General features: G+C 33.8%; 2 protein-coding genes across 2 annotated transcripts in view; one reads left to right on the forward strand and one right to left on the reverse strand.

The window, feature by feature from the left end:
• LOC106133010 (facilitated trehalose transporter Tret1) overlaps positions 1–8,814 on the reverse strand; it is a 34,481-nt gene extending 25,667 nt beyond the window's left edge. The window contains exons 1-2 of the mRNA XM_060951054.1: positions 8,684–8,814; positions 2,630–2,840 (exon numbers count right to left, since the gene is read on the reverse strand). Of these exons, the coding sequence (XP_060807037.1) occupies positions 2,630–2,744 (115 nt within the window). The 5' untranslated portion in view covers positions 2,745–2,840; positions 8,684–8,814. The remainder of the gene's footprint in view (positions 1–2,629; positions 2,841–8,683) is intronic.
• Positions 8,815–12,013: 3,199 nt separating this feature from the next.
• Positions 12,014–12,465, forward strand: LOC106133032 (uncharacterized). The gene has a single exon (XM_013332622.2). It carries the CDS (start codon positions 12,103–12,105, stop codon positions 12,463–12,465), a length of 363 nt encoding a protein of 120 aa, XP_013188076.2. The 5' UTR covers positions 12,014–12,102.
• The last annotated feature ends 534 nt before the right edge of the window (positions 12,466–12,999 follow it).

Consider the following 12,999-nt stretch of genomic DNA (forward strand, 5'->3'; position numbering starts at 1 on the left):
GGAATTAATTTTGCTTGAGGAACTCGAAAATATTTTCATGATTTGACACCCCTTTAAAATTGAGAATAGTTACAGCCGGAATTAATTAAATGTCAACAAATTGATCACGCATTAGAATATAAGAACATAAAGAACAATTAAATATTTCATAAAGGCTTAATATGTAGTTGTTATGGATTCATTTTGCCCGGTAGACCCTCAGCTCTCCTTGTTCCAGAGATGCCCCTAAATAGCGGCAAGAATAAATTAAATAAAGAGATTGCAAAAATACGGTCTTTACTTTTTCACTGACAAAACGAGAACCAACACTATTAAAAAAATGACATTAAAAATAAAGAAATATTCTGAAACACAACCTTTTTGGTCATCCCCAACAATAGTTGAGATTATAAAGCGTAGTACCTACGCTATTAAATCATTTTCAAATTCATAATGCATAACGAATGTAAGATTTACTGAAAAATGTATGTTTATTTTATACTAACTGTTGCTAGCTACTTCTTTCTCGACCATTTTTATCTGTGCCTAGTGGAATTTTGTTAACATACAAACATAGATATACGTCTTTATCCTTTGCGGGGTAGACAGAGCAAACAGTCTCGAAAAGACAGAGGCTACATTCAGTTGAATGGCGATAGATTGAGATTCAAATAAGGACCCTCAAAAGTACAAAAAGAAACCTCAGTTACGTACTTAGTCATCTTTTACGACATCCATGGAAAAAAATATGGAGTGATCCTATTGTAAAAGTGTCGGAAACCATACGGCATTTAGTATGTTAATGAAGAAATACCATGCTAGGCTTTGTCAAGTCCGATTTTTTGTACAGCCTATTCAATTTCTGTCTTATCTAATGCATTGACATATGATTTTGCTCGTAAAAAGAATTAAGATACCTAATTACTGAACACCCGATATCTATTGTAAATGGCGAATTACGTAAATGATAAGTAGCAATATTTATATCTATGGAATTGTAACTTTGTATTAATTTTTTTAGCTTGTACTTCTTTTGGTGGAATAACTTTGATGTATGTATGTATTTTTTATTTCTCGACAAATGGCAGCCATTGCTCTTATTTTAAAGAAATTTTAGTAAAATATATTAAAAAATGTCTTATATATTATCAATTAGTGTAAATATTTATTATTGGAACCTCCATTCTGGTTGTATAGCAAAAACAAAACGTGTGGCGTAGCGTGGGTACTGGCAGGTTCTGAACTTGCGCCGATTTAAAAAGTAGCGCGAAAATTGTTTTTTTTGCCTTTAACTATTCCTTAATTTAAAAAAAAACCAAGCTGTGGAGAGTGCTGGTTATGTAAGACCACCGGTGGTCTAATGAGTAAGGTGCCCGTAAAAAATCGTGAACAGTGCGCGTTAAGATACAAGTTCAAATTCTCTTTTCTAAGTTTTGAGTGAAAACTGTTGCTTTTACGGTGGGACATAACATCGTGCGGAAACCTGCACATTCAGGCAACTGGATGTGAAACCATGATCCACTACCGGTAAGGTTTCCCCTGCAAAGGTTGCAGAGGTCACATGGAAGTCATTTCGCTAAAAAACCTGACCTCACCCAATCCAGGATAATTTTAATGGTATTAAAGCTTTTAATGGATTAAAAACCTGCTTCTGCTTGGCGGAAATCCCGGTCACATCCCTACCACTTTGGAGAGGAGCCTAGGGTGCACCTGGACTCCTGGGTTATTAATCCATTAAAAGCTACCTTAATTATCATTCACTCATCCGAATGAACGATAATTAAGGTAGCTTTTAATGGATTTTAAGATTTCTATATATATCGCAGCTATTTAGATTATTATAAATATCTTTGTAAAAATTATAGATAATTAATACATTTAAGGTAGGTAATATGTGGATCAAATATTTCTCGTTACCGTGCTAAAATTAAATCTGACAAAGTACTGATGAACTTTTTATCAAATGTTTCTTTTTTTTCAATTTATTCGGTAAAAGACAAAAAAGGATGAAGCCTGGACAAGTGTCTTAAACTAGGATTTTAAGAGATTAGACAACAATCTTGAACAAAAATTCGACAAGGTTTTGTTGGCTGTGCGTGTGTCAAAAACTTTCCCGCGCATTTCTTAGGCAACGATAATTTCAGGTTTTTCAAAACTAGGTATTATGCCCTTAAATACTTTACACTATTATAAAAAAATATTTATTGATCAGGCTGGAATGTTATCATTTCGTTTGGTATTCTTTTTGATAGAAACAATAATTGATTTATTAAACTTTTTACTTAATCCATGCACAATTTGAAAAAAAAGTTGACGAAGTTGTTTTATGTGAATAAGTTATTAATTTGACATGATATGTGAGGGATTTAATTTAAATATCCTTTGGTAAGAAATATATTTTACATACGATTAGAAAAACATTTTACTTGAATGTGCAATTTCGTCAAACACAATCATACGAATCGAAATTCAATTATCAACCGGCGATAAAAACTCGTAAATCGAACACAAATCCAATCCACATCCGAACGTTCCATTTCCAAAACGAAACCATCGACAAATCCTGTTTACTTTTTAAAAAGGCACAAGGAACAACAATATAAGACTTCACTTTTTAAAAATACGCAAGGTAAAGATATTATGGACATACCGACGCCGGCAATGGCGTATTGCCGCCACAGTTGTCCCGCCTCCATCCTATGCGCCTGTTGGTTGACTGGCGTGCCGGCGCCGACCGGGTCGTAAGAGTAGGGTCTATCAGCCATACGTCAGTCTACGTCACACCACGTCACGTCACTCTTGTTTACGATAGCGGGGTGCGGTGGATGCTTTGGCACGGGAGACGGGTTTCTTGTCCAAATCTGAAACAAATGCGGAGTTTCATTGTTTTGATTGCATGTGAAGCATGTCTGATATCCAGTAACAAATGTAATTAATATTTTGTTGTTCCTATTCTACTGAAAATTCGGTACTAATGCTGAAATATCCCTGCTATATGCCTGAATATTTATCTAATACTAGCTGTGCCCGCAACTTCGTCCGCGTGGAACAGTTATTTTGGGCATCATTGAAGCCCTCAAGGATAAATAATATTCCCCGTTTTTTTCACATTTATCTAATAAGTAGCAGTTAGGCAATTTGCCAAATATTTACAGTATGCATTTTGTACGCATTGTCCATATCAGACTTTATAGTCAACTAAGAATGCAATCAGGATCACTCAGAGAGAGACCAAAAACACAAGAAGAAACAAGATTTTTTTTTCAAAAACCGTAAACATAAAAACATATTAAATTCTTATCTGATTTGTAATTTTGTTTGTAACGAATAAACTGAAATAATAGTGGACCCATTTTGATTAAATTTGGTGCAGAGACAGACAACACCTTCAGGGCCTATGTTACATAGGCTACTTTTTATAGCGAAGCCTTCTGTTTATGAAAATAATTAGTATACCCAATATTACTAAGAATAGTATAATTATTTTTGGTCGAATGCACTAAAATAAGTCTCGTGGTAATGTATGTGACTATATGTATGTATGTAGGAAGCAATCAGAAATTTAAAACAATAGACAATTATATCTATTTAAGTATAAAATGTGTTGATTGTTAAATTCAAAGCATGCATGTCTTTATTCATATTTAAATAGCTACGTGCCCTGGCTTTTCATGGTAATTTATACTACTAAATGCAATTATTATATTCTGAACATTGATTTATTATATACATACGTACATCACGACATCATCCCTTCGAAATTGAGAGAGCCAACTGTCTGGAATTTGATACACACTATGGTTATTTTCTTTGCTAACCGACCAGCATGGAAGCCTAGACTAGATGAATGTCCCAATGCCCTTAGTCGCCTTTTAGACCATCCATGGAAAAGAAATAGATTAATCCTATTCAAAGGTACTTAATTTGAGACCACGACGTCCACAGTCATGGTCACACAAACTTGATCAAACACTTGAAAATAACGGACGATGAATTATACTTAGCTATAATTATATATGGATTCCATTAAAAAACTAAATATTTTCATATTTTTATAAATAGATTAATATTTTCATTGATCATTTAACAATAACTATTTTTTGAGTCTATCTAGCCTTTGTTTCGAATCCCGGAAATAGTGACCATAAACAAAACACGTTCTTAAAACGGGATGTGACAATTGTTCCTAGTTCCTTGTACCGGCTGAGTTGTGAATCACAATGTATGCAGTTTTGAGGAAAAATCTCTTTTTATATCTCAAATTAATTCAGAGCACGACTTGCCAATCTTTATATGTTAAGTGCATAATTATTATAAATATTGGACAAGTTCTTTTTACTGGCCTTTATTTTAGATAGAGAAAAAAAAAATTCGTTACAAATTATTGCTTTACAGAAAAAAAATTAACTCCATATAAATATTATTTCTTACAATTTCTTGTATAAACTACTGCGATAAACGTGTACCCATCTAGTTATTAACTTACAACATCGCATACCTCTATATAAATAGATGCAGCGTTTAATAATATTCACAATGTTTAATTGTTTTGCATATAGTACTTTATATATACTTAAGTACAAAATATAATTTTGCCTAGAATATACAATGCATCATATATAGGGAAGTATGTTCAATAGATTACAAATATTGTAATCTACACAATATCCTTTCCTCTAAAGATGCACATTTGAATATAAATCGTCTAAATATTACAATAAAATTTTAACTAGAGTTTATCTGTACATAGCACATACTAGATGGTATTATCGATAATTTTGGCACTGTCTTCCCGTAAGGGATAAAGATGAATGTGTTTATAATTTAACTTAAATTTATGCTAAGTAGTATGTATTTAAGGTATTTGGGTACTTACATATGTTACAGATAGGAAGGTTTTCTTTTAAACCTAAATTATATTTAATCATAATAAAAAGTAATTTCGATCGAAATTCACGGAAAAGCGCTAGCTCTAGATGGAAACGATACTTCTTTGATTTAGCATTCAAATGTTGGTCGCGGTACTTGTAATGATTTGATGTCTATCTATAAGTGGGCACTAATGTGCGCCATTTTGTACAAGTAATAAGATCTAAGATAAAGAAGAGGAAGGAAAATATTTTGTAGCTTATTGACTTCGCGGCAAATAACAGTTATTTTTTTTAAGTTTTTAAGATTTACTGTTGTAGGATTTTTTTATAAAAATCAGGGATATTTAAATTTTATGAAAAAAAATTTATTGCGTATACGAGTAGTGTTATTATTAAGCCAAAAAGCTGAACGTGGCCTATTAGTCTTTTCAAGTCAGTTGGCTCTGTCTAAGCCGCAAGGGATATAGACGTAAATATGTATGTACGTATTACGAGCAGTGTAAATAATTCATTATGATCAGGATGATTTTGATCGAAATAAATATCGAATTAAATTCACATGGAAAGTAAAGCTGTTATTCTACGACAGAACATTAATTTTTAAAAACCATCATACATTTTTGTTTCTTCATATAAGTATACCCAAGAACATTCAAAACGTGCGTGTTTAATTATACTGAAATATTATGAGCAAAATTTTTCCCGATGCGCACTTACAACATTGCTGATGGAAAAATCACAGGCGTATCATTTACATAATTTTGATTATGTAACTGAAATTATTTATTTATATCTCATTAAATTTCTTAGATAATAATTAAATAAAAAGATTCAGATCAATGATTGTTCTGATAGGAGGATTAAAACAAATTACTTGGAATCACCGGAAAGAGTTTATCATTTAGGTACATCGCTAGTAACTCGTGTACTTATATCCTATCAAAATATTTTTGCTGCAATATATCTTTTGATCTAAGTATAGTTAATTACTGAGATTGGAATGGTTTAATGTAGAAATCAAATGTACATAAGTAGAACCTAGAATTAAACACATCAGGAATATTAGTGCCGTGTGGTTCCCGGCACCAAAAAGAAAAAAGAATAGGACCACTCCATCTCTTTCCCATGGATGTCGTAAAAGGCGACTAAGGGATAGGCTTTCAAACTTGGGATTCTTTTTAGGCGATGGGTTAGCAACCTTTCACTATTTGAATCTCAATTCTATCATTAAGCAAAATAGCTGAACGTGGCCATTCAGTCTGTCTGACTTTTGGCTCTGTATACCCCGCAAGGGATATAGACGTGACTATACGTATGTATGTATGTAGGAATACCCCAGGCCCCAGTAGCTCATTACGAAATTGTTTTCAACGGATAATTGTCCTTCGGAAATCCATTTTTATTTATTTATAAGGCATCGATCTTTTAGATATACATAGTTAACTAAAAAATACTTGGGTAGGTTACTATTGCATAGAATATTAATTTTACCCGGAACTAATAAGAAATTTAACGTTAGGATTTAAGTTAGATGTAGGTACTTATAATGAAAAATAGATTAATATTTAAAAGCGATTATTTTTTATGTTGAGTTGGAAAGTAATATTGTTGAGAATAAACATTCTACTACTATTATAAAGGCGAAAGTTTGTATGGATGTTTGTTACTCTTTCACGCAAAAACTACTGAACCGATTACCATGAAATTTGGTATGTAGGTAGCTGAAGACCCAGAATAACACATAGGCTACTTTTTATCCCAGAGTTCCCACGGGATTGATAGGGTTTCCATGCGGACGAAGTCGCGGGCGGCCTCTAGTATTTATATAAATTTTCTAAAAAAATATTTCTTTAATGATATTTTTTTTAATAAGTTTATCATTTGTCACATTGAATATACATATATTATATTCTTACAAACACTACCTACTTAAAACCTAAAGTGCCCATTATCTATGTAAACTTTCCGAGTGTAAATCAATGTAGATCCTCGATTGTGTATTTGTTTGTTTGTCCAAGGCCATCACTTATGTTCAAGTGGCATAACTATGTCTAGTTTATTGCCGATGTTTAAAAAAGTTACTATAACTTTAATTCGCGAATGTTATTAAGGGTTTAAATATAACCTTTATTTGTACAATATTATTAATCTAGTTATTTTATTACTTAATGGTTAAGATTTTAGGATCGTGCATTTATAAATTGATGTCGTTTAAATGAAAACGCTGCAGTGTCGTTTGTTCTTCCGCTCCTTCTGTATTTGCGTTTCGGAAGCAATAATAACTTTAGGGCCGCTGTACATTTTTTTATCTTATAGCCCGATCCCCGTAGCATGGCGCAAAACTATCGCTATTTCACTTTTTATTCTGACGTAGAACGGGACAGCGTTAGTTTTTCGCGCGTTTATGGCACTTTCATGGTGATTTGATTTTTTATAATTTTTCCGCTTCTTATCTGTCTCGTTGATTAATTGTAGATACTTAAAAATTATAAATTCATGAATGTAAGCGGATATTGTACAAAAAATATGATTATAAAGTGTAGTTTCCGATTCTTCTTCGGCGGTGGTAGGATTTATTTTTTCAAAATTGGATATAAGTCATCGCTCATTGACATCAACATAAGTCTAATTAAGATAAATACTACCGCTTCCACTAGCGCATGTGTAAAAAAAAGCTGCGGGACAAACTACACTGCATCATTTTCACCTGACATCAATTTAAAAATATAGATCTCTAAAATATAAATCATGGACGAATGCACTTTGTCCAAGTAGAATAAAACAGAGAATATGAAATTAATGATTTCAATAAAATCTGCTCAGTCATGACTGTTAGATGGAACAAAATTAGTCGGGTCCGCTAGTCCTTAAAGGCGAAAGTTTGTATGGATGTTTGTTACTCTTTCACGCAAAAACTACTGAACCGATTACCATGAAATTTTGTATGTAGGTAGCTGAAGACCCAGAATAACACATAGGCTACTTTTTATCCCAGAGTTCCCGCGGGATTGATAGGGTTTCCATGCGGACGAAGTCGCGGGCGGCCTCTAGTTTGGAAATAAAAATGCCACGTTTGATTTCATCCATAGCTTACTTACAATAAACGTGAGTGCTAATATCTAGGCTCAAATTATCAGCCTTGCCATGTCACCACAGATAATCGAGATATTACGAACGATGCCGATTATTCGCTGATTATCGATAAAGGAATCAGATTCGAATCGATTAAGCTGTGATTGATTGTGCCTTATCTTGTTGAATAAAAACTACAATAAACTATTAGTGACCATGTTAAAATATTATGCGTGGGCTTTAATTTATTACTGCGTTTGTTTTCTGCAAATTTCGCTTGTACTAAGTACTTATGTCATAAACTACTCCCAACAAATAATCTTAATGAAAATAATAATAAGTCCTACCTCTACCTATGATTGTTTAGGAGAAAACTGATGTAACAAAATACAAACAAATGATCTTTAATCAATCAATCAAAATCAATTTAAAGTTTGCGTATTTTCAATCTAGCTTTAAAGTTCTCATATTTATTCTGGGCATCATTGAAGCCCTCAAGGAGGAAAAATTTTCCCCGTTTTTTCCACATTTTCCATTGTTTCATTCGCTCTTAATAGTAACAGCGTGATGATAAATAGCCTAAAGCCTTCCTCGATAAATGGTGTATTCAACACAAAAAGAATTTTCCAATTTCAACCAGTAGTTCCTGAGATTAGCGCGTTCAAACAAACAAACTCTTCAGCTTTATAATATTAGTATAGATGTCAGTAAACATGTGTTACTGACATCTTAAATAAAAAAAATAAAAAAAAATAACTTACATTTGTACAATACTGATGCCCGTGTCACAGTTAAACAGAAAATGATAGTATTATCAATGGACATGGCGTATTGCAGTGTGTTGCTGATAAAAATATTGTTGGACCTAATTAATTACGAAATTATAGGTTAGTCACACGATTTAGATAGGGCGTGTTGAGCCCGCCAACGTGGAGCTTTTTGGTAGAATAGAAAGATACAAAAAAAATATATTGCAGCTGCAAAAATAGTAATAACATATTTACAAAACAAAAAAAAAGATAGAAAACATCTTTATTTGGCGCAAAAGGTGACATCACATTGTTCATAATAATAAAAAATAAATAAATAACATGATGCGGCCAAAAGGGTTTCCACTCAGCATTATGCAAGTATATGATGAGGTTTTACAATGCGCTTCAGTGAAGTGGAGGAAGCTTTGCCATTCAATTTATAGGATACATATTAAAATAAAGTATAGGGTGATCACGTTTATATCCCTTGCGGGGTGGACAGAGACCATAGTCGTAAAATGACTGAAAGGCCACGTACAGCTGTATGGTCTAATCATGGAATTGAGATGAAAATAAGGACAGGTTATTAGCCTAAGAGAAGATAAGCATCGCTTAGAATAATCCCGAGTCTACTCATATCAGTGAGAACGTTTACGAATATTTTAAAATTCTATATAATACTTTCCGTGTCGTTCCCGTGAGAATTTCGGGACAAAAACTATTTATAATGTTATTCCAGGTTATATTCTACTCATGTATCAAATTTCATCAAAATCCGTCCAGTAGATTTTGCATGAAAGAATAACAAACACATAAGTTTACATCTTCACAAACTTTCCCATTTATTCTCAAAATTAGACGATGAAGTCGAAGACGTTCTAGCAAAAGGTCTGGTCAAGAGTACCCGAAACCGACGAGTTTGCACGAAGAGAGTTATGAAGTGTGCAGAGATGTGATGGCAAGTGGAAAGATGTGGTCTCTGCCTACCTCTCCGGGAAAGAGGCGTGATTTATGTATGTATGTACAAATATCGCGCCTTCTTCCCGGAGGGGTAGGCAGAGACTTCATCTTTTCGCTGACTACGCAACCTGCAAACTTCTTTCGCTTCATCCACATTCATTATTTTCTTCGTGCAAACTCGTTGGTTTCGGGTATTTACGTTTGACCTACCTTTCGCTAACACGTATCTGATTTGTCTGAGGTGCGTGCGTCTTATTTTTTTAAGATGCATACATACATTTAATCAGTCAACGTCAGATGAACGTGGCCTTTCAAGACTATTTGATCTGTCTACCCTGCAATGGATATAGACGTGACTAATATGTATATATAAAAATGATAAAGAAAGACTATAAAACACTTCAACTTTCTGCTTTAAGATTTTGGATAATTTTAAGGACTTTTTTTGCATCAAACCTATTTCTATCATGGGTTGGAATTTTCCTAAAATTTCGATAGAAAATGATAAAGGTTTTTTGTTCATACGATTACCTATACGTAAAATTGAACATAGTTTCTGATTTTACGAAAGGCACTTTAAAGTGCACGATACTTAGTGTCACTTATGACTACATATTGTAAAGTACCCCTCATTGTCTCCGTCTGTTTGTACGCACTAATCTCGAAAATTTTGGATTTGTTTGAAATGTTGGAACGAGGGTTGTTTGAGGGAGGTGTATATCTATAAATGTTACTCGTGCGAAGCATGCAGGGCTATAAAAAGATAATTTACATACTTACAACTACTAAGGCTTTCCGCCAAGGATTATTATTGAATCGATTATTTAAAAAACCAGCGACCCGCACCGAATACATAAACTCTCTCTCATCTCTGCGCGTTCCCGGTTGCACCCTCCACAGAAGTATTTCGGGGCCCTGGTCCGCCTTCCGACTTTCTCTCTCCACTTAGTCCGGTTTTCGACGTCCTCCGATTGATACATATACATGTATAACTATATACTATTTGTTGTTACTGTAAAAAATTCTGTGCAATAAAGATATTACAAACAAACAAACATTTCTTTCACATTATAAACCTCTATTAAAATAAAAGTGCATCACTGTAATGTGCTGTGTAATTTTAAAGATCTTAACATAGATACATACCTACATAAGGATAAACGCGGGAAGCGACTTTGCTTTATACTTTGTAGTTATACATCAAAATTTAAATAAATAAATAAAAAACTTAAACAGTTACTTACACAAATAAGGGAATCCGCGTATCGCAGATTCAGGATGGATTTTCAGCTTTTTAAACGAAAAATAATTACTGCGTCAACTAATACCGAATTATTTCTTCAATTTAAATTACAGTAACAAAAAATAATCGCGAAAGCACATGTTGCAATCTTAAGCTCGCGTAAAATAGTAAACAAATTATTAATAACAGGCGATATATGAAATCTGATAAAAGAGGTTATTGATAACGAACCCCCTTTACATACCATCAGTAGTCATTATCAGTGAATAATAAAACTACTGGAAATCAGTTCTAGTGGTGCTTGACTGACTGACGAATAGTTTCACGAGGTAATCATGACACAAACATGATCTTGCCTACTTCCCGGAGGGATAGGCAGAGACTAGACGTTCCACTTATCACGACCTTTCGCTTCATCGCATCGCACGACACACTTTTTTCGCTCCATCTTATTATTGATAAATACATTTCAAAATAATCAATCAAATCACATTCAAATTCGCGATTACTTGCTCGACGCGTTTGTTCGAGTAAAACTCGTACTTACCCCTCTGTTGGACAATTTTGTCTTTCTCTCCCATCTTGGCGTTTCGAGTTACACCTTCTGCTATTAAGCTTCGGAAACAACCAAACATACAGTCATTCATTTCTTAGTATTGTTATTATCTTCAAGTATTACTTCCGATTAAATAAAACCTCCTTGAAATGTTGATTAGAGGCGCCTGAATTACGCAGGAATGGAAAATCACGTGTAAAATTGAAACGTGATAGAAGCGTGATAGGATCACACCACGGCCATGTACCAATGACTTTTCAAAGTTATGTACATTAGTTTGAATACTGTCCGATGCTGTTACGGTGAGGGAAAACATCTGGATGTGCAACCAAGGATTCAATACGGGTTAGGTTTACCTGCAAAGGTTGCGGAGGTCAGATGGGAGTCGCTTCGCGTAAAAACCTGGCAAGGGAACTTTCGGGGAATGCCTTAGTCCACGTGTTTACATTTACGGTGCATAAATTTAAAAAAATAATAATGATACTGGCACACGAAAAAAAAACATCATTAAAAAATGTCACAGCGGAACGTCAAAATGTGAATAATTTTCGATAAAATTGATACATAATATCCGATGTGAAAAATATTAAACAGTTCAAATTGAATAATGCACGAAAAATTCGCAAACCTAAAATTGTTCCGTTACAAGAGTATCTAATATCGTTTAAAATGGCCACTACAAAGGCATTTTTTTCTCACCTCAAACCCGACGAAGATTTAACAATAAAAGGAGCCCATATGGTTGGCCCAAGTCTCGAATCGAAATTCGACGAACTAAAATACGAGATAGTCCACAAGATTGATAAAGAATTGGAGGATTCAAAGAACGCAAGAACTTACATCACTCAGAAATACGACGAACTCTGCAACAAGATACAGTATCTGACAGAAATGGACGCCACCGTGTCAGGATTCAGGAGTGACATTAAAGCTATTGAGAAACAGTTAACGGAGTTGGCAGCGCGCGTGGACGACGTGGAGAAGAGAACGCTGAATAAGGAATGCCCGTCAATTTCGTCTTCCATGTTCTGAGTTTAATTACTGGCCGATTGGGAGTCTTTTTTGAAATATAATTATTTGGTTACAGTGTTTGTGATTGTTTCTACTGTGTAACGTGTTATTAAATTGTTCTTTTATGAGATGTATCTATTTATATCGTTTTATCAATCGTATTTTTAGCGATTGGTCAATTTATCGGTTTAGGATTTGCTTCTTCCAATAGACAGTTATTATCCTCCTGCCGTTATTTCTGGATTGGGTGAGTCAAGATTTCGCCCTTCGCAACCTTTGTAGGGAATCCAACTTATATTGGAATTATGACGACACATCCAATCGTGTATTACGGTAAAGCCCGGCCACAATAAATTTCGTTATTTATATACTAATCAGTTAATTGTTATTTTATTGTTCGTACAGTATTTATTAATAGATTAAATGTAGGTACCACAAATGTTATTCGTTAAAAAAGTTTTCGTTAGTGACGGGGTAGTATCGTATACAGCTTTTATGGAAACTACTGTTTGAAAGCGTCTGTAAAGACAGATTTATATAATAAAATAAAACAGG

This window comes from Amyelois transitella, chromosome 23, assembly GCF_032362555.1.
Source record: "Amyelois transitella isolate CPQ chromosome 23, ilAmyTran1.1, whole genome shotgun sequence".
Taxonomy (NCBI): domain Eukaryota; kingdom Metazoa; phylum Arthropoda; class Insecta; order Lepidoptera; family Pyralidae; genus Amyelois; species Amyelois transitella.